Here is a 26,507-nt window from a genome sequence, read left to right as displayed (position 1 = left end):
ACAAAAAACAAAATTTCTTTCTTTTGGGTTTCTTTGTGCTTTTTCTTTTGAATATATTTTTGTAAAAAAAAGTATCTTTGACTTTAAAAAGTTATATTTAGATAGGAACTTTAACCAGGAACAATTTTTATGTAGACGTATTTGTATCAAAAGTGCATAGAACTCACCCTAATGTAACCTGTGCCCAGGGACTAATTCACCCATTTCTCAAAAACGCACCCCTTTAAATGGTAGCACTCCGCGGTTTTTTCATATATAGATGTCCATTGACCATATCAAATAATAAAACCTCGTTAACGTTGTAGTTCCTTTTAGCTATCTTATTTTGAATATAATGAATAGCCTAAAATATTTTATGATTAATTATTTATATGGGAAATAAGCCACAATTAAAATGAAAAAAATAATTTTATTAACGTTTCGACGCCCAAATCGGGTGCCGTTGTCAAAATACAAAATATTACTGAAATAAGTATTATGAAAATATATGAAAAAATTACAAAAAAGTAATATTTTGTATTTTGACAACGGCACCCGATTTGGGCGTCGAAACGTTAATAAAATTATTTTTTTCATTTTAATTGTGGCTTATTTCCCATATAAATAATTAATCATAAAAATGCCACAAGGAAATAGCTTCAGAACAACATTAAAATATTTTAGGTGTACATTTTTGTAATAAAACTATATGTTAAAAAAAATTATTTTTATATTCCTAAAAAACATTAAGAACAACGACTAAGCCGCAGGTAGACACGGGACTCAATTTACCCATCTTCGGGACTGAACTCGGCTACTAGAAAAACGGACTATAAATTCTGGGACTCAACTAGGCTACTTCGTTCTGATTAACTGGATCCGAATTAGGATCAGTCGGGTTAGGAACAGCAGGTGGTTTGTTTGGTATGTCCATGTCGGGAGTAGTAGATGGATCAGTCTGTTGCGGTGGAACCTGAGGCGATACTGGAGTGATTCTCTGTGTAACCGGCTTTAGTAGTGGTGGATTTGCCGTTGGGGTCTCCTTTCCACTTTTAAGAGGAATATCGTCTGGAATATCAGTAAATTTTTTTGGATTCAACAGTATGCTGAGTTGGGACCAAACCTTTGTTATTCCGGGTTCTCCTGGTATTACTAGTAGTAATAAAAAATATATTATTATTTTAACAGATTGATTATTAATATCCAATAATTAAAAAATTTCTTACGATAATAAAAATATACCTTTATTAAGAGCGTAGGCGCAAATATTTTAGGCTATCCCTACTTTTTCTTTTTTACACGGCAAATGACGTGTAGTAAATTTACACTCGTATGGATATGTAAACATTAGTTGACAACGACATTGTCATCATTAACCTAGAGATGGCTATTTCGTTCAGCTTTTGATTGTTCTTGGATAACCGTTACTCATATAATCGCTTAAATTATTAATTCAGTTAATTAATATGATTATTATTTCCACTATGTATTCGGAGATTACAATAATCTATATACTATAAAATAAAAACTAATAATCGAGAAAAGAGAAAAACGATACAGTGATTGTAATAATATATTGTTAATATAAAACGCTTAGATAAATTCTGAACGTATTTAACAACAAAATACTTGGATCACAGAATATACCCGGGTGTATTCTGTTCTTGGATCTTCCATAAATAATAAACAATAAATAACTTTTTATTAATTTCACGTCTTAAATCAATTATTTATCAAATACATTATCAATATTATTTAATGAACAACTCAAAATATTCTTGAAGCCGTGTCAAATATTTAGTAACAAAAAGAAAATAATCGTTTTGTTTTGATTCAATTCAAGTCTCTTGTCATCCTCTGACACCTGATGTTTCGGAATCTCCTCCTTGTCAAAGAAGCTTTGCAAAAGAAGAAAGAAATACCTAAGAATATAAAAACGGAAATAGTAAAAAAGATTGTGAAATCCACTCTAACCTATGCCTGTGAATCTTGGGCATTAACAAAAAGGCAAAAGAATAGACTAATAAGCACAGAAATGAGATTTTTGAGAACAATAGAGGGGAAAACAAGGAAAGATAAAATTAGAAATCAAACCTTTAGAGAAAATATGAAAGTACATCCAGTTACAGCAACAATCGAACAAGGACAACTTAGATGGCTCGGACATGTACTGAGAAGAGGAGAAGAGAAATAGTAAGACAAATATATGAAGCGGGAGATATGGGAAGAAAGCAGAGAGGAAAACCAAAAAAGACGTGGACAGAAGAAGTGAGGTAAGCGGCCGACAGAAGAGGAATAAAATGGGAGGAAACAAAAGCATTGGCCATGGATAGAAGGAAATAGAAGGAAATGTGGAAGAAAACAACAGAGAACCTAACTCCGTAATAACTCACACCGAAAGGTAGACGAGTTCTGGATTAAGAATGTAAGTAAGTACATTAACAATATTGTTTAATGAACAACTCAAAATATTCCTGAAGCCGTGTCAAATATTTAGTAACACAAAAGAAAATAATCGTTTCATTTTGATTCAATTCGAGTCTCTTGCCATCCTCTGATACCTGATGTTTCGGAATCTCTTCCTTGTCAAAGAAGCTTTGCAAAAAAAAGAAATACCTTAGAACATAAAAACGGAAATAGTAAAAAAGATTGTGAAATCCACTCTAACCTATGCCTGTGAATCTTGGGCATTAACAAAAAGGCAAAAGAATAGACTAATATGCACAGAAATGAGATTTTTGAAAACAATAGAGGGGTAAACAAGGAAAGATAAAATTAGAAATCAAACCTTTAGAGAAAATATGAAAATACATCCAGTTACAGCAACAATCGAGCAAGGACAACTTAGATGGCTCGGACATGTACTGAGAAGAGGAGAAGAGAAATAGTAAGACAAATATATGAAGCTAGAGATATGGGAAGAAAGAAGAGAGGAAGACCAAGAAAGAAGTGGACAGAAGAAGTGAGGTAAGCGGCCGACAGAAGAGGAATAAAATGAGAGGAAACAAAAGCATTGGCCATGGATAGAAGGAAATGGAAGGAAATGTGGAAGAAAACAACAGAGAACCTAACTCCGGAATAACTCACACCGAAAGGTAGACAAGTTCTGGATTAAGTAAGTAAGTAAGTACATTAACAATATTATTTAATGAACAACTCAAAATATTTCTGAAGCCATGTCAAATATTTAGTAACAAAAAGAAAATAATCGTTTCGTTTTGATTCAATTCGAGTCTCTTGCCATCCTCTGACACCTGATGTTTCGGAATCTATTCCTTGTCAAAGAGGCTTTGCAAGAAGACTGAATTGGACCATAACGAAACGAAGAAGATGGTGCCATATATTAAAATATTTGCACCGGAGTATGGTCTTCTAACGGGGAACGATGAAATGAGTGAAGAATTTCGACCACGAATCAAGTAATCTGTTAACCGAGGTACACAGTACAAAGCGGCGCCGCTAGGAGAATACTCCAATAATGAGTTGCTGATTACTAGTGTTGCCCAAATGCAAGACCAAGACGAGACTTGGATAGTCTTGGTCTTGGTCTTGCACCAGTACACCTGGTCTTGGTCTTGGTCTTGGTATTGCACTCCCAGTCTTGGTCTTGGTCTTGGTCTTGCAGCAAGAGTCTTGCAAGTCTCGCAGTTACCCACTAGCTATATTGCTATTTATTAATAAACAACTCACATTAGGTGGGTTTGAACCCACGATCTAAACTATCCCTGCCTATACTCTAACTAACTGGGCTATCTACCATGTCCCACGGGAGTTAGTCTGTTTCTTAATAAACGTTTGCATTTAATAACCTGACATGTGCTAAAACATGGTGAAAACACAAAAAAAAAAAACAGATAAATGACATAAAATTGACTGTATTTTAAAGAACATTATCTGTCTAGAAAGGGATTGATGGACTCTCACATTAAGTATATGAAATGAAATGGAATAAAAGAGTTCTACAATTTGCCATTTATTCAAATAAAAAATAAAAAAAAAATACAGATTAAATTAGAGCACAGTACGCAATAGCTTGACACTATTATTAGTTGATAATTTTTGTTTGCTATTAGTTGAAAATTTTAAGATTGACTTTTTTTTTAATAAGAATTAATACACAGTAATACACGCAGTTTAATTAAATAACATTTATTCAGAGTGAGTTTTATGTATGGAACGCCTCAAATATCTCGAAAACGACTTGAACGATTTTTATAGAATTTGGTGAGTAAAGGTCTTTTAATGCGGCCGATATTATAGTGGTAATTACACATTGTTGTCAGATCTTTCTTTTTTTTGAAAATATAATGAACTTTCGTATTTCGAATAGAACACCCTGTATATTTTTGCATTTTCAACCATAATAACTACTAATTAATTTTCATGTAATATTTTCTATACCGAAATGCCGTAATTTCTGAGTTATTTCTATATTTATTCAAAAAATAATTTAAACAAATTATAAAAATCAATTGTTTCAGCCCTGGCAGACTTATTATAGGTTCTTTGAATCATATGGAACAAAAAAGGTCTTATGTTGTTTTTGTCTAAAGTTATTCGTTTCCGAGTTATAAACAATTTAAAACTGAAAAAAATCGAAAAATGACGATTTTCAAGGCTCAAAAACAAAAGTAAAAATTATTATTTTCGAAATCTCGAAGTGCCTAAACTGAAGTTTAAACTTTATTTATCAGTTGTCGATAAGTAATTTGTTTGTTTCATTTTAAAAAAACATTGTTTTTTAGTTTTTAATCGCCTATCCTCTCATAAGTTCTTCATTAACAATAAAAAAAACAATGGCAAAATCACACATCGGCCAATATCTGTTTTTATATAATAATATCTCTTTTTTTGAAATTTGAAGGTTTTGTATTTAACATTTTACCGTGCGTGAATGGACTATACAAGGTAGCCAGGCATTATCTTATCTAGTGCTTTTTCAGCAAAAAATTTTGTTTGGCCGATTGAACTAATATCTAATTGCACACCCTGCAAACAGTAGGACGTTTAGTCTTTACGATATGGATAAGGAAAAACAATTGAGTGGTTGTCCGTAACACAAGATATGCTATTCGTATTATATTTCTATCACTTTAGGCGACATACTTCTTTAAAAGTGTTAATGCGTTATTATTATACTGTCTTGTCGGCATCACACAACACAAGACGATTATTTTATGAAAGGTTGCTATTCTCAAAATCTAGACAATTGCTCAATTGTAATTAATTTCGGAGCGAAGGCGTCGTCTGATATTAGGAAAGAATGAAATATTTTATTTCTACATTGTATAATAATTTATTATGACCTCTGAGTACGTAGGTATCCAATAAATAAATATTTATATTTTTAATTCGGTATGTAAGTTCATCGTATTGTTCATAATGCGGATAAATCCAATTTTCCAAATTTTTGTTACATATTTTTCTGTATCTCATAGTCTCTAAGCATATACAGGGTGTAACGAAAATACAGGTCATAAATTTAATCACATATTTTGGGACCAAAAATAGTTTGATTGAACCTAACTTACCTTAGTACAAATGTGCATATAAAATATATCGAAAACTAATAAAGATTTTTTATTGAAAATGGACGTATGGCATTCTTATGACAGTAGCATCTTAAGAAAAAATTATAGTGAAATTTGGACACCCTATAAAAATTTTATGTGGGTTTAGTTCCTTTAAACCCCCCAAACTTTTGTGTACGTTCCAATTAAATTATTATTGTAGTACCATTACTTAAAAACGATATTTTTAAAACTTTTTTGGCTCTTTTTACTTTTTTGAAAAGTCAATTTTTATCGAGATATTTTGAATATTTGTCAAATCCACCACATATTTGTATATGGTTAAGTACGATTATGGAGACTTGGTAATATTATTAAAATTTATGTATGATTTAAATTTTTAGGTATATTTTGAACCGTATTAAAAAAGAAGCCATATCTCGATAAAAGGTGCCTTCTCGAAAAAATACAAAGAGGCAAAAAAGTTTTAAAAACACTGTGTTTAACTAATGGTACTGCAGCAATATTTTAATTGGAACGTACACAAACATTTGGGGGGTTTAAAAGAACAAAATCCCCATACAATTTTTATGTAAACATATTAAAAATAAGCCTTAACTCGATAAAAACTGCCTTATTGAAAAAATACTAGGAGGCAAAAAAGTTTTAAGAATATTAAATTTAACTAATGGTACCACAATAATAATTAAATTGAGACGTACACAAAAGTTTGGGGGGGTTTAAGGGAACAAAACCCCCATAAAATTTTTATGGGGTGCACAAATTTCACTATAATTTTTCTTTAAGATGCTCCTGCCATAAAAATGCCACATATCCATTTTCAATAAAAAATATCTAATAGTTTTCGATATATTCGAAAAAATAGATTTTCATTTTGTAACTTCAAAGGGCTATAACTTTTTTTATGTGTATATTTGTACTAAGGTAAGTTAGGTTCATTCGAACTATTTTTGGTCCCAAAATATGTGATTTAATTTATGACCGATATTTTTGTTACACCCTGTATATCCGAACTAATATGCAGGGTGTAACAAAAATACAGGTCATAAAGTAAATCACCTATTCTAGGACCAAAAATAGTTCGAATGAACCTAACTTACCTTGGTACAAATATGCACATAAAAAAAGTTACAACCCTTTGAAGTTACAAAATGAAAATCGATTTTTTCCAATACATATATCGAAAACTATTAGAGATTTTTTATTGAAAATGGACATGTGGCATTTTTATGGCAGGAATATCTTAAAGAAAAATTATAGTGAAATTTGTGCACCCCATAAAAATGTTATGGGGGTTTTGTTTCCTTTTGTGCCAAACTTTTGTTGTGTACGTTCCAATTAAATTATTATTGTGATACTATTAGTTAAACTCAATATTTTTAAAACTTTTTTGGTTCTTAGTATTTTTTCGACAAGGCAGTTTTTATCGAGTTGCGGCTTCTTTTCTAATATGTTTACGTAGAGATTTTATGGGCGTTTTGTTCCTTTAATCCTCCCAAACGGTTGTGTACGTTCCAATTAAACTATTACTGCGATACCATTAGTTAAACACAGTGTTTTTAAAACTTTTTTGCTTCTTTGTATTTTTTCGATAAGGCATATTTTATCGAGATGTGACTTCTTTTTTAATATGGTTCAAAATATACCTAAAAATATAAATCATAAATAAATTTTCCTATTATTATCAAGTCTCCATAATCGTACTTAGCCATATACAAATATGTGATGGATTTGACAAATAATATGCAAAATATCTCGACAAATACTAACTTCTCGAAAAAGTACCAAGAGGCAAAGAAGTTTTTAAAACATTGTGTTTAACTAATGGTACTACAATAATAATCAAATTGAAACGTACACAAAAGTTTGGCGGGGGGGGGGGGGTTTAAAGGAACCAAACCCCCATAAAATTTTTATGGGGTGTCTAAATTTCACTATAATTTTTTCTTAAGATACTACTGAGATAAGAATGCCACATGTTCATCTTCAATAAAAAATGTTTAATAGTTTTCGATATATTGGAAAAAATCGATTTTCATCTTGTAACTTCAAAGGGCTGTAACTTTTTTATGTGCACATTTGTACTAAGGTAAGTTAGGTTCAATCGAACTATTTTTGCTCCCAGAATATGTGATTAAATTTATGACCTGTATTTTTGTTACACCCTGTATTATTCCATAAAACGACACTCAAACTGCAAGACGCAGGAGTCTCGCAGGCTTAGTCTTGTTCTTGCTCAAGTCTTGCACGGTCAGTCTTGGTCTTGGTCTTGCTAAAATAAGGCGGTCTTGGTCTTGGTCTTGGTCTTGCTAAAACGCAAGAACAAGACCAAGACTGCAAGACCAAGACCGATTTTGGGCAACACTACTGATTACTTATATGAGACGTGGTCATTTAAAAGAAATGTATTTTGTTTATACGCGTTCATTGAAAAGTAATCTGCGACGCATTATTGAGTATTCTCCTAGCGGCGCCGCTTGGTACTGTGTACATCGGTTAACAAATTACTTGATTCGTGGTCGAAATTCTTTTCACTCGTTTAAAATATTTAGTAGCCTTGTTTGTCACTGTCTTCCACTGTCACCACATACTGTTCGACGAAGTGCATTGTAGGGGCGTAACAGAAACCCCCGCAGCGTGAAGCTTGCGGTTGGGCCCCAACCGCTTAGGGGCCCCATCTTGTCATCTGATTATATGTAAAAATCTGTTATTGTTATATTATTTTACGTTGTGTGTTTAAAATTGGAAACTTAAATTTCTAGGTAGACGTATTTGCCAAGTTAATCATCTTATAATATCTAGAAACTTAATCCCTTTCGGCCTACTGACATTTTATGGTAACAACAATAAACTTGCTTTGTACGTGACTATTGAAAGATTTGAGAATTACAATTTGCCGAATTTTAGAAAAATATTTCTAAATCTAGAAATGAGTTTTCTCTTTAATCTTTACCTACGTTTAGTATTTTGATACAATTATCCAGAGGCGTAACAGAGGCCCCCGCAGCATCAAGCCTCAATATGTCAAGGGTCCCATCTTGTTGTCTAATATATGTAAAAATGTGTTGTTATATTATTTGCATACATACGTTTTTTAGGCAGTGGAATATTGAAAATGAATTTGTCCATCCGAATTAATAAGATTGTAGAAATATTCACATCTCATAGAATAATACTGTAAATGTAATCATTTAGTAATTTTTGTTCTATTTTATTCTATACCAGTAAAGAGAAGAAAAATGTAAGTCGTCATAAACAATTCATGAATACACCAATAGCTCAGTAAATGACAGTTTTGGAGTGAAATTATCAGCGTCACGACGGACGTATTTGCTTGACAATTTGGATTTAGGTTCTAGTTACACTCCACTTTAAAGTTGGATTTATGCCGTTGGTTGCTTTTACATCAGGGGTGACACCCCTCCTTGGGGTGAAAAACATACGTTTAAAATAAGTTCGGAAATGTATAAATTGATTAATTATAAGCAACGTTTGTTCTTCTATAGAGTTTTTTTATCTATGCTAATACTTTTCAAGTCATTTGCGAGTGAAAATGTTTATTTTTCAAAAAAAAAACAACAAAAATAACTCAAAAATAACTATTTATAGAATTAAATATTAGATAACGAAAAAATATTTGTAGTAAAAATGTAGCTTATAAGATACAGTAAATGGTGTACTTATTCATGAACTCTATCGACACAGTAAAAGCACAGTTGAAGCTCATGAAAAATTATTCTTACTTGTCCAATTCCAAATCGAATATTTCAACCTGAAATGACCAAAAAATTAAGCAATTTTCGGGAAAAACTCTTAAAACTTTTTTAAATGATTAACAAAAAAAGCTTTATTTAAATTTTTGTAAAATTTTCTAGCACCAAAACTGTACAAGTTACGCTCAAAATAATGTTCGCCCCTTTTTTGGTAAAAAAAAAACGTGAAAATCTGCCCCTATTTCGCACCCCAAATAAAATTTATCATTAGCGCTTTACCATTTACTTTAAATATTTATTGTTTATAAATATGATCTGTATGTTTGACCGTTTCGAAGTTCTTATTTTTGAAAAAATTTAAAAGTTTTTTTACTTTGGAAAAATGCCTTTTTTCAAAATAACTTTTAAAGTATTAGTGATACGAAAAATCTTAAAGAGTAAAGAAATGTAGAAATCTTGCTTTTATAAATATTTTGGCTTTATTTTGTTTTTCTGTAAGACAAAAATTGGTTAATACATGGCTGTTTAAAATTTGCATATAATCGAGATTAGTGACTAGTTCAAGACCTTCAACTAGAACCCTTTTAAAAATACGCACTTTGAACCGGTGAAACTTACAGGTGGTATAAAAAAATTAGGTACTTTGTAAGGTGATCATGATTAGTTTCATTTGGGGTGCTAAATAGGGGGAGATTTTCACAATTTTTTACCAAAAAATGGGATTGACTGTATTTTGAGCGTAACTGCCTTGGTTTTGATGCTAGAAACTTTTGTAAAAAATAAAGCTTCTTTACTTTAAAAAAGTTCTAATGAGTTTCCTCGAACAGTATTTCATTTTTTGGTTATTTCACGTTGAAATATTCAATTTGGAATTTGACGAATAAAAAACACTTTTCATGAGATACAAGTTTTCTTTTACTGAGTCGATAGACTTCATTTTTGTTTCATTTTTTTATAAGCTAGATATATTTTTGCTAACAATATTCTTTTGAAGACTTACTCTTTGAACTATATGCGAAAAATCTCCTAAAAAGGTGTTTTTTTTTAACAGTAAAAATTTGTACTCATAAATAACTCGAAAAGTGTTGAGTTGACCACTTCGATGGTGATACTGAAAATGATAGTTCTTAGGCCCCCATATAAAATTATTATTTATGACCACACCGTTAAAACTTTTTGTACTTGTTAATTGGGTGGAGTCGGACAAATTTGGAGCTTAGCGCATCATGGCAGTGGGGCGTTTGTCTGTCAAGCGGTCACGAAGTTGTCAATTTTATGCAAGAAAAAAATATATAACCACATTGGTCATTTTATTTTAATCAATGGTTTTTATCATATAAACAGCGAAAACAATTTTGCCGGACAAAAATATTGGGGCATATGACGCGTCGGACACGCTAAATATGTCAAATTTATAAAAATAATAAATTTATCACCACATGGATAATTTTAACGGTATCTATTATAAAAACTTTTTATAATGATGTGGTAAGCTTGTCGGACAATTTTCACGGGGCATATGAGCAGTCTGATGCGCCGAAGATGTCAATTTCCTGGAATTTTTTTATTTATTACCGCAGATGTCATTTTTATTTTGTACTGTTCTTTTACATGTGTAATGCATATTGGATCACTTGTCGGACAAAAATAATGGTGCGTTGTGGTACAATTAAAAAAAAAAGTAATTTTTATACATACAGGGTGTTTGGTAAAGGTTAACCTCAGGTTCCTGAGGTTAAAATAGGCCGATTTAAGCTAACTTACCTTAGTACAAAGTTTATAATAACCGAGATACAGGGTGTCAAAGTTAAACTTTTTTTAAATTTATTATTGAATATTTCCTGACAGGTATGAGATAACAACATGAAATTTGATATGTGGGGGTTTTTTGGGTGGAGAAAATTAAATTCCCTACCAAAAATTATGCATTACCTAGAGGACGCCACATACGCCTTTCAGCACCCATTTATTACGTTCAATTTTTTTTATCCCTCACTCTGTATAATTTTGACATTAAAATTTTTATTCTCCTATTAGTTTTACTTAAAAAAGGTATACTTCTTTCATCTCCCTAAACTCAACCGTTTTCGAGATAAACGCATTTTAAATCTGCGATACACCATCATTTTTAGCATAATATCATTGTAGTTACACCCGAAAAATAACCTAAAACCATAAAAATATCCGAAAATGTATCGCAAATTTCTTCAAATGGAATTTGCGATGCAATGACATAAATTTGAGAACAGGTGCGAGAGCACGCCAAATAGAATTCTATTTTGCTGACGTCACAAAATAGAATTTTATAATGGGAGAATCGTCGGTTGCCAGGCAACGTGACGTCACTAAAATAGAATTCTATTTGGCGTGCTCCCGCTTCTGGCATAATTATTATGGTATTTATATTATTATAATACATTCTATTTTAAATAGAAATTGAATAACATTTCTGAGTTCGGTAACTTTTGAATGGTATAACCAATTTTCAAATTAAACATGCGTTGGAAAGGTAATGATCAGTACTATAGGAAGCCGTAAAGGTCGGACTTAAATTTTCGAAATTTTTGGGAGTTTTGGGGACGAGAACGAAAAACAGACCCTAGATTGGAGGGCCGTAAAATCCACACCCTTGGATCAAAATGGATGGTTGACATTTGGATGGGCGAGCCTTTTCCTATATTTTAAGATTGGATTTGGCCCAATTTTTTCAATTCAGCCACATTTAGAAAATAGAAACTTTCTTGTATATATAGTGTCACATGTACGGGAACAGCCGTTCTCTGGGATATAAAAAAATAATAAGCAGGCCAAAATAAGGAGGCCAAAGCAAACTATAAACAATATTTCTCGGTTAGCTCTACATAGGTCAAACTGAAAATTTGTAGAAATACTCCTTATAATATAAGGGCGTAACGTAGAGAACTTTCCAAAATTTTCGAAAAATTTTCCGAAATTATCCCTTTTGTAGGATTTTTTTTTTAAATTCGAAAAAAAAAACTACAGAACGATGTTTGACATTGTTCGAAGAATATGTGCACAAACTTTCAGATAACAATTTTTCCTAGATTTTCCCTATTGTCGGAAATTTTTTTTTGGAAAATTTTGGGTACAACTCTACGTCATGCCTTTTTAAGTGTTGTACTTAGTGTGTGTACCAATTTTCAGGTAAATCGATTCAAAAGTAACCGAGAAAAACTGTTTGAAAATATTATTTCACAATAACTCCTCGTCGATACCCTAAAATCATTAAGTCTTCTGTTCGTTTGCCCCAATATTTTTGTCTGACAAAATTGTTTTCGCTGTTTATATGATAAAAACCATTGATTAAAATAAAACGACCAATGTGGTTATAAATTTTTTTCTTGCATAAAATTGACAACTTCGTCACCGCTTGACAGACAAACGCCCCACTACCATAATGCGCCAAGCTCCAAATTTGTTCGACTCCACCCAAATAACAAGTACAAAAACTTTCAACGGTGTGGTCATAAATAATAATTTTATATGTGGGCCCAAGGCCTATTATACGGTATCGCCACATTTTACGTTGATTTACTAGGCTGTAACACATATAGGTATTTGTTACACATGTCGCATTTGGTAATTTTTTAAAGGGGCCCCATTTCCAATTCTGCGGGGGGTGGGGCCGACGGAGTTTGTTACACCACTGGTGCATTGATACATTGAACGACGTATGACAAAGAAAACAAATGTTCGGTTTGGAACATATCACCACGGACATGGTGTTCATTTTTTTCGAATCGTGTATAATACATATTTGTGAAAAATTTAACGCAGAATGAAAGATTGCCGAAGGTAGAAAGTCCCTTAAAATAAACAAAAAGTTTCTTTTGAATCAGATATTGGAACTCAAAAATCATACTCAATTTTTTCTTCTTTTTAATCCCTGCAACTTATTAAAATAAATATTCTAGAAATTTTCAGACTTTCTACCCTCGATAATAATGCAATCTTTCATTCTGCGTTTAAATTTTTCAAAAATACTTATTAGTTTTCTCAGGATACGAAAAGAAAATCAATGCATTTAAAAAGCATTGTATGAAATTTTGCGCCTACGCTCTTAAAGTACCTATTAATATACGAATTAGGCCATTACAAAAAAAAAACATCTAAAAAATCTTATACCTACGGGTTTTTAAAGGTTCTAAATAGACAAGGTAAAAACGGCGGGTTCTTTGGAGAAAATACTCCCATGAGATTTTTTTGCATAATCACATTCGTGAGACATTCCAGAATAAGATTCAAGAAGTCGTTCACGCGAAAAGTGGTCCAAATTTTTTTTAACAATTTTTTTTAATCAAATTGAAAAAATCAATGTTTTTGGCCCGGAATTTTTTTAGGTTTTTTGGACTATTCTGGATAAAAAAGGTCTCTTATAATTTTTCCCTGAAGTTGATAGTTTTCGAGGTAAAAGCATTTTAAAATTGAAAAAAAAAAAACGAAAAATGGCGATTTTCAATGCTTAATAACTCGGTTAAAAATTATTACGATCAAAGGCAGAAAGTAACTCAATCAAAGTTTAAAGCCCCCCCCCCCTACAAGATTCTGAAGAAATTTTTGTCATTATTTGATTACTAAACTATTATTTTTAAGTAAAAATAATGAGCGCCATGCAAGTATTAGGGGCCGTCTATGATGAGTGCGAAAGAGATGCAATTCAGGCAGTCCAATGGCGAATCTCACTCGCACTCACATTTACAGCCGCGTCAATACGATCTTACCGCTCATTATTAATAAATAAAAATAACAGCTTAGTAATAAATTAATGACACAATTTTCTTCAGGATCATGAAGGGGGGCTTTAAATTTGATTTAGAAACTTTCTGACTTTCATAATAATAATCTTTAAGCGAGTTATTAAGTCTTAAAAATGGCCATTTTCGCGTTTTTCAAATTTTAAATTATTTATAACTCGAACACCTTTTCTAAGCCTCAGAGCCTAATTCAACACAACATCTGTGCAGCTTTTCCGCGCTGCTACAAATAAGATAAAGATTGCCATGATGATCGCCAACATTCTTATCTGCTCGTAAAATTAACGAACGTTATGTTAGGTAGTCTTAACATGTATTCTAGGATTAAAGAGTAAAGATTCTGGTGAGTTTGAATATTGTGATTTGAATAGTCCACATTTACACCGATTAAAAAAATAAGTTAACACTTCTTAAAGAAAAGACATATGGTTCAGAAACTTGGTAATTTACACATACCAAGAACTTCTCAAACGTTTCGAGCGAAAAATCCTAAGGAGAATATATGAAAGGATAAAAGAACAAGGTTTGTGGCGCAGGCCTGAACAAGGTTTGAGTTGTATGGAAGTTTTGGAGAATCTGGCGTTGTAAAATTCATTAAGGTAACACGTCTTAGATAGATAAGGTATGTTATCAGACGAGAGGAAGAGACCATGGTCAGAAACACTCACAAACACTCACAGGTGCAGAGAGCATGGTAAAAATCCAAAACGATCTCTCAAAACCCTTCTATTGCAAAAATAGACTAAGACAGAGGGTGATGGACTATTGTGTCTATGATTTAACCTGGCATTAGAAAAATTAATTCGAGAGTCCCAGATTACTACGAATGGTACTATCTTTAACAAATCAGTACAAATTGCCGGATACGCAGATGACATAGACATCATAGGTAGGTCCACAGAATCTCTGACTGAAGCAATTCGGTCGTTAAGAGCATCTGCACACAGAATTGGACTAAATATAAATGTTCAAAAGACCAAATATACAGGGTGGTTCACCTTATTCGCCTCGGTCTCTGTACGGACAACCACTTGATATTTTAAAAAAATTTCTTCACAGAAATATACAGGGCCTTTAATACTACAACCTAAAAATAATGTGAATTATACAGGGTGCTCCAAAAAAGAGTGGTATATCAAAGTTATATTTTTTCTTATGGAATGTACTATATCTAATGACATTACTGAATTGACCTTAAAAAATAAACTATACTTTTATAAGGGTTCCCTATACCTAAATACAGGGTGTTTTGATTTATTTCGATTTTTATGAAAATGTAAGGTTTTAGAAAAAAATAAATATCTACGAATCTAAGAATCATTAAAGAAGTCTTTCTTGGATCTTAATCTTAGACTATTTAGCATACTTAAAAAGATGCTTGCTGCAACAAAATTTCTTACAGGGTGGTCAAAATATGAGATTGTTCTATTAACAAATTCAAGCTGTAATAACTTACTTATTTTAAATGGAACACCCTGTATCTTACTAATCTATCGCGTATAAAATTTACTTTGCTTTCAATTCTTATTAGGGTTACCTATGCCTATCTCCCTTCATTTTTGAAATATTTAAAGATTTCCTAATTTGTAAGCTTTAAAAATTAGAATCAAGTACCTATGTCGTGGTTATGTACAACACATCACCAACACCGGCAATATACTTAAATATCTTAGTCAAGATACTTTCGTTAATAAAATTCATATTTTTATAATTTAATCACACAGAGTGTTCTTATTTTAAATGACATACTCGATATTCTATTCTTTATAATGGAAGATATTTAAAATCTCTTCGATTCCATGTAAACATCCTCAATACACATGTTATTCTGTAAATGTTAATTCCCATGTTATTCTGTAAATATCCATTTTTACATATTTTTGTACAATAGGCTCGTTTTCGTCATAGTAGCCATTGCATTTAATTGTCTGTAATTGTGATTCAAAGATTCAAACAAAACGTGGTGTTCTTAAATTTATTTAATAACCATTGGTTTAAGATATGGAAAATACTTATACGGAATGAAATATAATTTAAGTATCTTCCAGAATACGGCATCTAATATAGGGTATGCAGTTTAATATAAACATATTATTCAATGTCACATGTAGGCCAAAATCAACTAAAATAATACAACACTCTGTGTGATTACATGATAATAATGAAAATTTTATTACTGACAGTATTATGTCTAAGTATATTGCCGGTGTTGGTGATGTGTTGTACATAATATGTAACCACGACATATTTACTTAATTCTAATTTTTAAAGCTTGCAAATTAGGAAATCTTTAAATATTTAACAAATGAAGGGAGATAGGTATAGGAAACCCTAATAAGAATTGAAAGCTAAATAAATTGTCTACGCGATAGGCTAGTAAGATACAGGGTGTTCGATTTAAAATAAGTAAGGTATTGCAGCTTGAATTTTTTAATAGAACAATCTAATATTTTGACCACCCTGTAAAAAGATAGGTGTAGGAAACCTTAATTCAAATTGAAAGATAAGTATATTTTCTACGCGATAGACTAGTAAGGTACAGGGTGTTCCATTTAAATTAAGTAAGTTATTACAGCTTGAATTTGTTAATAGAACAATCTCATATTTTGACCACCCTGTAAGAAATTTTGTTGCAGTAAGCATCTGTTTAAGTATGATAAATAGTCTATTATTAAGATCCAAGAAGGAATTTGTTACTGATTCTTAGATTCGTAGATATTTTTTTTTCTAAAACCTTACATTTTCATAAAAATCGAAATAAATCAAAACACCCTGTATTTAGGTATAGGGAACCCTTATAAAAGTATAGCTTATTTTTTAAGGTTAATTCAGTAATGCCATCAGATATAGGGCATTCCATAAGAAAAAATATAACTTTGATATACCACTCTTTTTTGGAGCACCCTGTATAATTCACATTATTTTTAGATTGTAGTATTAATGGCTCTATATATTACAGTGAAGAAATTTTTTTAAAATATCAAGTGGTTTTCCGTACAGACACCGAGGCGAGTAAGATGAACCACCCTGTATATGTTGTACTAAGTCAAACCCACACCTACAAGAATAATAATTGATGATCTAGAACTGGAAGGTGTCGACACCTTCATATACTTAGGCTCGCTGCTAAGTAAAGACAACAATGTCAGTGAAGAAATTAAAAGAAGAATAGTGCTCGCCAATAGGGGTTACTATGGCTTAAGAAGACAGATGGCCTCAAAAATGCCTAGAAAAATGAAACTGACTATACAAAACACTAATAAGACCAGTGTTAACATATGGTTCAGAAACTTGGTCACTTACACAGAATGACCAAGAATTGCTTAAAGGTTTTGAGAGAAAAATACTAAGACGAATATATGGAGGCATATAAGAACAAGTTTATGGCGCAGGCGTTACAACTTTGAGTTGTATAGAAGTTTCGGATAACCTGACGTTGTAAAATTCATTAAGGTAGCCCCCATTAGATGGATAGGTCATGTAATCAGACAAGAGAAAAATGCCATAGTCAGAAAAGTTTCTGACCAAAAAGGGACGATTGGACAGCGACCAAGACGAAGACTGAGACTTAGGTACCAAGACAACTTAGAGAATGATTTAAAATCTATTGGAATTAGAACATGCAGAAGAAGTGCCAGAGAGAGCGGCGAATGGATGATTGTTCTGAAAAGGGGTTTGGCTCATAATTAGCGTCACCACTGTGACGTCACTGATGATGATGATGATGATGATGATGATGATGATGATGATGATGATGATGATGATGATGAAAGAAAAGATATACATAAAGTATTAAAAAATGCAACTGAACAAAATATGATGTAGTTTTTAAAAGACTTACTTGGTTCATTAGGACCGCTACAGTATGTTCTATTGTTATATGTGAGTTTAGTGATTTTAGGTATAACGTTGTTAAATGGAAAAAATATATTGTATATAACGTGCGATGTGCCATGGATAAAATCTTGCACTTTAGTTACTAATTTCAGTTTCAGTTTCTAAAAAAAAAAATATTTTAATTGGAGATCATACTACGTTGATTATAACTATTTATAACTTTTCCTCTACTAAACACAGCGAAAGAAGTCCTAGGAACAAAGACACAACGGAGAGAAGAAACATGGTTCGATGAAGAATGCAAACAAGCTATACAGGAAAGAAATGAAGCACATAAGAATTACATACTCAGACGTACTAGAGAGAGAAAAACAGAATTTAAGAACAAAAGACGAAGAGCAGGTAAACTGTGCAGGCAGAAAAAGAGAAAGTACGAAAACTAACGGATACTAAATATAGAGAGAGAGTTTAAGGAAAACGAAACACGTAGTGCATACCAACTTATTAAACATTTAAGACAGGGATACAAACCGAAGACTAGCCTCTGCAAAAATAAGAAGGGTGAAATCATTAGCGATATGGACGAAATTAAGATAAGTATTAAACAAAGGGGCACAACCACCATTACAACAACAGAGGCAGCAGCAGGCACGGCAGGAGGTACAACAACAAGAGCTGGGGGAAGATGGAGAAGAAAATGAATTAACTAGACCCCCAACGCTAGAGGAGGTCCAAACGGCAATCCACATACAGAAAAGCCATAAAGCACCGGGAATAGATAAAATACCGGCAGAACTACTCAAGCAAGGAGGAAGGAATTTGACACAACAGATGTACCAGCTAATACGAGAGATATGGATAGAAGAAGAAATCCCCCAACAATGGAAGAAAAGTATAATCTGCCCTATTCATAAAAAAGGAGACAAACTGTTGTATCAGAATTATAGAGGCATCTCTTTACTTTGTTCGGGATACAAAATATTCACAAACATCCTTAATCGAAGACTTCAACCTCTCACGGAAAAAATCATCGGGGAATATCAAGCAGGGTTTAGGCAAAATAGATCTACCATTGACCAACTATTTACAGTTAAACAAATACTAGCCAAAGCATGGGAATATGACATGGACGTTTACAATCTCTTTGTAGATTTTAAACAAGCCTGTGATTCAATAGATAGAACAATTCTACCTAATATACTGGAAGAATTTGGCATACCATCAAAATTAATACGACTAGTGCAGACAATGACAGAAACAGAAGCACAGGTATGTATTCAAGGGCAGATCACTGATGCGTTTACGATAACGCAAGGACTGAAACAAGGCGACGGACTGGCTCCAACGCTTTTTAACCTGGTTCTTGAATATGTAATTAGACGGTTGACGGTGAGCGGAAATAACATACTTACAAACAAATCTATACAATTAGCAGCATACGCAGATGATATAAACATAATGAGCAGAACAATGAATGCAGCGGAAGAAACCTACGTTGAGTTGAAACAGAGTGCAGAAGCAGTAGGGCTAGCAATAAATACAAATAAAACAAAACTACTCATACAAACCAGATCAAATAGACCGGCGCAACAACACTTTATTGACGATATAGAACATGTGAATAGATTCACGTACCTAGGAATGGATCTGGTTGCAAGCAATGAAGAAGAACCGGAAATAAATAGAAGGCTTGTGCTGGCAAATAAAGCCTATTTCGCGATGGGTCACATATTCAAATCGCGAGACGTACACCGGAAAACAAAACTCCGGGTCTATAAAACAATAATCAGGCCCATAGTAAGTCATGGCTGCGAAACATGGGTGGTGACACAGAAATCTGCCAATGCATTAGATGTGTTTGAAAGAAAAGTATTACGTAGGATACTGGGCCCAATAAGTGAAAATAACAACTGGAGAATTAGGTATAATAGAGAAATACACGAGCAATACAGCGAACCAACTCTAGCACAATACACTAAACTGCAGAGATTACGGTGGGCAGGGCACGTGGTCCGCATGCATGAGAATAGAATCCCCAAAAAATTGCTGAATGCAAGGATGCAGGGAAGAAGACCTGTTGGAAGACCTAAAAAGAGATGGGAAAACGAAGTCGATGAAGATGCCAGGAACTTCCTGGGAACGCGTTCATGGAAAAGAACAGCGGTAAATCGAAATTATTGGAGAAGCTTGTTGAAGGAGGCCAAGGCTCGATTTGGGCTGTAGTGCCATTGGATGGATGGGATAACTTTTCCTCTTCCAAGTCTCCAGCTTGTTTATTCTTCCTGGTTCACTGCCCAAGTTTCACATTCATAAAACATCGTTGGTATCAGCATTGTTTCATAAGTTCGAATCTTGGGGCCTGATTCTAATTCATTTCGATGCCGCAATTTAATTTCGACTCCGCCATGACAGATGCAATTTATAGCGATTCTTATTCTTTTCGATTAGTTCCAACTGAGGATATTAACGTTATCATTTTGACACTGCTCAGAATTTGGGTTGGTCCTTCTGTTTATTGGATTTATTGGCTATACAACCACCGAAACGGTTGTTGATAGTCTAGGCAAATTATCGAAAAAATGTCATTTTGTGTGTGTTATGCCAAAGTGTGTTATTTTATTTATAAACAAATTAGCACTCCCAAAAAAATCTTATGTGTCAATTTTTATTTATCACATCTAGAAAAAAAAATTAAAAAAAATTGTTTATAACATATTGACCAATTGACATAATAATAATTGATGAATATTTATTGTTAAAAGTGTAATTTAAATGTTACTACTTTTATAAGCTACCATTAGCTAAAAAAACATTGAAATTGGTCCATTTAAACGAAGATAATAAATATGTGATAGTAAATATTTTTAAACTTGGAAAAGCTATCTAGGCAAGAAATGGATCTAGAATTTTTTTCTTGTGTAAGTGTGCCAAAAACTACCAGGAACACAAATATCAAAAAATAATTTCAAAATTTTTAATCCCGGTGATGTTATTAAAAAAACAAGTTTTAAACAAATTATACAAATTTTCAAACGCTATTTTGAAGGGGTGTTTAACTAAAATTTTAATTTGTCAATACATTTATCGAAAATATGCATAACAGCAAAAAAAATGAGACCTTAACAACTTGTATACTGTATCGGCAACAACGGCGTTTTTGTAATTGAAAAAATGGTAATTCTTTATAAACAAATTAAATATCTCATAAACTACTCATTATTTATCAACCAATTTTTTTGTAAAATAGTGATATCATAGCGCAACTGTTTCTGTAAAACAAAATATTTTATAGTGCTTATTTATATTACAAATAATATTTTTTTGGAAATTTGTTTTTCAATTTTGATTCACAATTATTTAAATAAATTAATGGTCAAATTTAATTTAGTAAGTCGCATGTAAAAAATGTTTCTTCATCTTTGCAGAAAAAAATTGTAAAATCCTTAATAAAAACACGAATTACCGCAGTAGTTAAACAAGTAAATTTTGTGCAAAAATTGCCCATTTTTAATTATTTAAACAATGATCCCCTCATATGAATCATATACTTTCTTGAAAATATCTTTTTTCTATGGATGCTATACAATGTGCAACTTCTCTCACTACTTACATACATTCAAAATTAACAATTTCTCAGGCAGTGAAAAAAGTCGGCCATTGCAGTGAGAAATATTTTTTCTCACGGGTTCACCGCCGGTTTACATACATATGATCGCCATTTCCATGGTAACATGCACAATACAAACACAATTATTTCTGTCAAACAAAATGTGTTCAAACTTGTCAAAACTTATCAAAAATTACCTTTTAAGACTGTTCAACTGTGAATTATAATTTTAAATAAATAAATATATAAATATTGGGAATATTAAATACATATGTGTATATATGTATTTTATTTCAATTTAAGCATATAATATACCTAAAAGCACCTAAATTATTTAATTTTGAAGTTTGAACTCTTGACAAAAACGCATCCATAGAACAAGTACAGTGTACAACACGAGAGAAAATGACATATTTCTATCTCGCTTGATTTGCGGCACTCGCCTCGTGCCAACAAACTTCTGTGCTCGTGAGAAATATGTATTTTTTCTCTCTTGTTGTAAAATATACTATTGTTTTGACCTAAACTTTAATAAAAAATTTATTCCAACCTGTAGGGAATTACATTAATTTTGATTTTATTTTATTGGGCTATAGTGAAATACTTACCGGTCGGCTAAAATTTCCCACCATAGATGCGTTTACTTTAAATACTAACAAAGTGGCATTATCGTATGGCATTCTCGCTTCTCCGTATATTGCTCCTTGGTAATTTTTGTAGTAATTAAACATATCAGGGCAGGGATTAGGAGGTATTCTTATACTCAGTATCACTGGCAGCCAAATTAGCAGAAAAGCAAGGCCATATCTGTGCTTCATTTTTAATGATCTGAAATTAAAATAATTATAAATAAAAATAAACTTAAAATACACCGCAAAAGTTTTCCACCACCAAAAATTATGCTTATTTTCATAGTTAATTTTTTCGTGAACGGATTCCGCTAATTTTTTTTATTATTTTAATTTATTTTTGGAATTTACACTGTTGGGCAAAGGTTTACTCAAATTTCTTTTTTGAGCTTATACTGCGTGAAAGAAAATAAATTTTATTATGTTAAGTTTGAGACACCCTGTAGGGAGGAAAAGGTACAAAGTTGGGAATACATATATATCAAAAAACGAATGAAATCCTTTATAAAAAGTATACAGGGTGATTTATTAGTAGGGTAAAGCTCAATAGCTCCGCTATAGTAATAGATAGCAATAAAAGTTAATAACAAAAATTTTAGCCACCTTTGAGCATTACAAAATTAGTTAGAATGTTACAGGGTGTTCGATAACACAGTGGCAGACCAAACCTTTTTTTTTTTTAATGGAACACCCAATATTTTATTTTAAATTCGATATCCTGTTAACTTCTCCATCACAAAAATATAAAGGTTTGTTATGTTATACAGGGTATTTACAAAGTTATAACCAATTTTATATGAAAATTGTAACAAGTTCAACTCCCTGTATAAATAAAAATAAGCAAAACAACAATGGTTTTTTAATGCCATATTTTTTAACGTATTGTCAAAATTTTTAAGAATGGTCGATATTGCTAATTTTTTTTATATCAAATACAGGGTGAGCCAAAACGCAAGTACATTATTTTCTCAGTAATTTTAAATGGAACACTCTGTATTTTAAATCACTATTGAAAAGTACCATTACCGTACTTTAATTTTTGGATAACATTCCCTATGTCTAAATTTATTAGTTTTCGAGATATTTTCATTTTGTCAATGGACCAGTAGCGTGGCTTCCCAAATCACCAGAATTTAATAAACTGGACTGATTTTTTTGGGGTTACGTTAATAATAAAGTTTATAGAATACCTCAACAAGGGATGAGATGAAAAATAGAAAACAAAGTGTATTTCGATGTGTTCAATTTACAAATGCTCCGTAGAGTAAGTAGCTCATTCAATGATCGTTTTTAGGCGTACATAAATGTGTTAGGAGATAATTTTGAACACCTTATTTAATTAAATATTAAAAATATTTTATTAAAAGTAGCTTCTAATTTTTTCAAACACGTTTTTTTGCAAAATGTATTACTAATAAATTATGTTTCGTTCTTTGTTACATTGTTACATTTACTTACAAAAGTAGTGTTTAACTGTCTTCACAAAATATTGTATTTTGTGTTTGTGTGTTTTTTTGTAAAATTTATTACTAATTTTCTTTGTTTATTTGTTGCATTTACATAAAAAGATTGTTTTTAATTGTTTCAAAAATGTTGCATGTAGTGGTTGTGTTTTTGTTCGTAAAATGTATTACTAATAAATTATTTTTATTTCTTTATTTGCTACAGTGTTACATTGATTACCGGATTGATAATCGGTAATCTTCAATTGTCAATTCAGTCATGGCTTACTTAAAATTTAGATAAATTTAAACACCTAAAATAATTTGCTCTGAAAAATGAAAATATCTCGAAAACTAATAAATTTGGGCATAGGGAATGTTATATAAAAATTAAAGTACGTTAATGTTACTTTTCAATAATGATATAAAATAGAGGGTGTTCCATTTAACATTACTGAGAAAATAATGTACTTGCTTTTTGACTCACCCTGTATTTGATATAAAGAAAATTAGCAATATCAATCATTCTTAAAAATTTTGACAATAAATAAAAAATATGGCATTAATAAACCATTGCTGTTGTGCTTATTTTTATTTATACAGGGAGTTGAACTTGTTACGATTTTCATACAAAATTGGTTATAACTTTGGAAATACCCTGTATAACATTGGTTGACCAATCATCATCAGTGCTTACGTGATTTATGTAACATGCTAACCACCAAAATATAATATTACAAAAATATGAGGGTAAAAACCCTTTAAAATTAATCCGCCAAGGAAACAAAGTCGTATTAGAGCTTAGATGGTACCGAGAGCGTAGTACATCGAATATTTTAAACATACATGCTTAAGTTAGCATATTTCATCAATGTTTCCTTGACGGATTAATTTTAAAGGGTTTTTACCCTCATATTTTTGCAATATTATATTTTGGTGGTTAGCATGTTAGATCACGTAAGCACTGATGATGATTGGTCAACCAATCGAAAACTAGTTCTGTGATGTAGCCCTTTTTAGGGATTTTAAATATATACTTTTTATAAAGGATTTTATTCGTTTTTTTGTATTATATGGTATACAGCCAACTATAGGAAAACCTTTTTCCTTGTGGACATATACAGGGTGTCCAGAAACTCTGCCGACAAACGGAGACAGGAGATTCTTCAGATAATTTTAAGACAATTTAGGTCAATTCGCCTAGTCCGAAAATGCTTCCTAAAGGAGCTAGAGCTCTTTGAAGATGGCTTCTTCTAATTAGTTTTTCGTAAATACCCTCCAGAACGCTTCAATTTAGAAAACCGAAAATCGGTACGTATATTTATCTTCCAGAGATAAATCGATTCCTTTCATTGCCAATTTCTAGTACTGATCATAGGCGTCCGTTTTGGGTAGGGCAACGGTTATTTTATCACATAACTTTTTTGTCTCTCACTTTTAAGCATTTTTGATACTGGATTATTAAATTGTCAGGTATTTTAGTACTAAAAGGTACTCTTGGTTTAAGTCCGTAGGACATACGGTTTTCTAGAAAAATCGAATTGAAAATTTTTCGTTTTTTGAATTTGAATAAAAATTGAAAATTAAAAAAAAAACGGTGTATTTTATCAACTTAAAGCAAGAGTAACTTTTAGTACCAGAATACCTCATAACTTAATAATCAAGAGTCAAAAATGCTTAAAAATGAAAGACAAAAATGTTATGCGATAAAATAACCGTTGACCTACCCAAAAAGGACGCATATGACCCGTACTAGAAATTCGCAGTTAATGAAATCGATTCATCTCTGAAATATAAATAAACGTACCAGTTTTCAGATTTCTAAATAGTTTTTTTTTGAAATTTCTTTTGGAAATTCAAAAAAAGAAAAATTTTCAAATTGATTTTTCTAGAAAATGTGTATCCTATCGACCTAAAACAAGAGTTCCTTTTAGTTGTAGAATATCTCACAATTTAATAATCTGGAGTCAAAAATGCTTAAAAATTAAAGATAAAAAAGTTATGCGATAAAATAATTGTTGCCCTAGCCAAAACGGACGCCTATGACCGGTACTAGAAATTCGCCATGCATGGAGTCGATTTATCTCTGGAAGATAAATATGTGTACCAATTTTCGTTTTTCTCAATAGAAGCGTTCTGGAGTTATTTAAGAAAAACTACTTACAAGACGCCAACTTCAAAGAGCTCTAGCTCCTTTAGGAAGCATTTTCGGACTAGGTGAATTGGGTTAAAATATCTTAAAATTATCTGAGGAATCTCCTGTCTTCGTTTGTCGGTAGAGTTTCTGGATGGAGTATATCAAAATCATGGTGTAGTTTCATGTTTTTTTAACATTTTATTCTTCCTGATATCTTTAAAAACAAATAAACTAGACTACTACACAGTTTTACTTTTTAACATGTGTTTTAACCGAAACAATAGTAAAGTAACAATAAAAAATAATTTAAAAACACAAAACATAACGTAAACTAATATCAACTGTTCTTCTTCTAATTCTAATATTAGAATTAATTAAACCTAAGAAATGTAATTAACCACATTTTAAAAATATTAATTAATGTTTCAATATGCAAATTTACAAATAGATTAAAATTCATTGTCTGTGAGTGTTAACAAGAAATAATGAAGATTAGAGGAAATTAAAAATTTAAGTCTTAAAAAAATACAAAAGTAATAATTTGTGCTAAAGCTCCTTATTTATACATATTACATATTACAGAATAATTATCTCATAAGCATGAGCATATTTCATTAGAATTAAAAATTCTTACCTGTTTTCGGTATGTTATTCTTATTTAATAAACTTCACACCTACAAATATTTAAATGTCTGTATTTTAAAATGTACTATTATAGAAACTTGATCTGGAGATATACTACTAACCTCTGGCCTAACAAGAATTTGACGCAAATATAAATAAAAATAAGAAATGCTTAAAACCGCGAACTCAAAGGCACTAGGTTGCTGAAGTTGAAACTAAAAGAAATGTCAGAC

At 31.6% G+C, this 26,507-nt stretch overlaps 1 protein-coding gene across 1 annotated transcript; it reads right to left on the bottom strand.

Annotated features, from left to right (window-relative positions):
- Positions 1–691: 691 nt before the first annotated feature.
- LOC114324801 (uncharacterized) lies at positions 692–26,507 on the bottom strand. The gene is made up of 5 exons (XM_050655458.1): positions 26,397–26,507; positions 26,285–26,324; positions 22,051–22,270; positions 17,840–17,996; positions 692–1,131 (listed from the first exon to the last, which is right to left on the bottom strand). The coding sequence occupies exons 3-5, from the start codon at positions 22,258–22,260 to the stop codon at positions 830–832; spliced, it is 669 nt and encodes a 222-aa protein (XP_050511415.1). The 5' UTR covers positions 22,261–22,270; positions 26,285–26,324; positions 26,397–26,507; the 3' UTR covers positions 692–829.

Source organism: Diabrotica virgifera, chromosome 7, assembly GCF_917563875.1.
Source record: "Diabrotica virgifera virgifera chromosome 7, PGI_DIABVI_V3a".
Taxonomy (NCBI): domain Eukaryota; kingdom Metazoa; phylum Arthropoda; class Insecta; order Coleoptera; family Chrysomelidae; genus Diabrotica; species Diabrotica virgifera.
The sequence above is the reverse complement of the archived record's forward strand: the minus strand, read 5'-3'. Positions and strand labels throughout refer to the sequence as shown.

Coding starts and splice junctions, on each gene's coding strand:
- LOC114324801 (XM_050655458.1), bottom strand. CDS start 22,260: ATGAAGCACAGATATGGCCTTGCTTTTCTGCTAATTTGGCTGCCAGTG. Junction 17,997..22,050: donor TGGGAAATTTTAGCCGACCG/GTAAGTATTTCA, acceptor TTTTTTTTTTAG/AAACTGAAACTGAAATTAGT. Junction 1,132..17,839: donor TAGCGGTCCTAATGAACCAA/GTAAGTCTTTTA, acceptor TATTACTACTAG/TAATACCAGGAGAACCCGGA.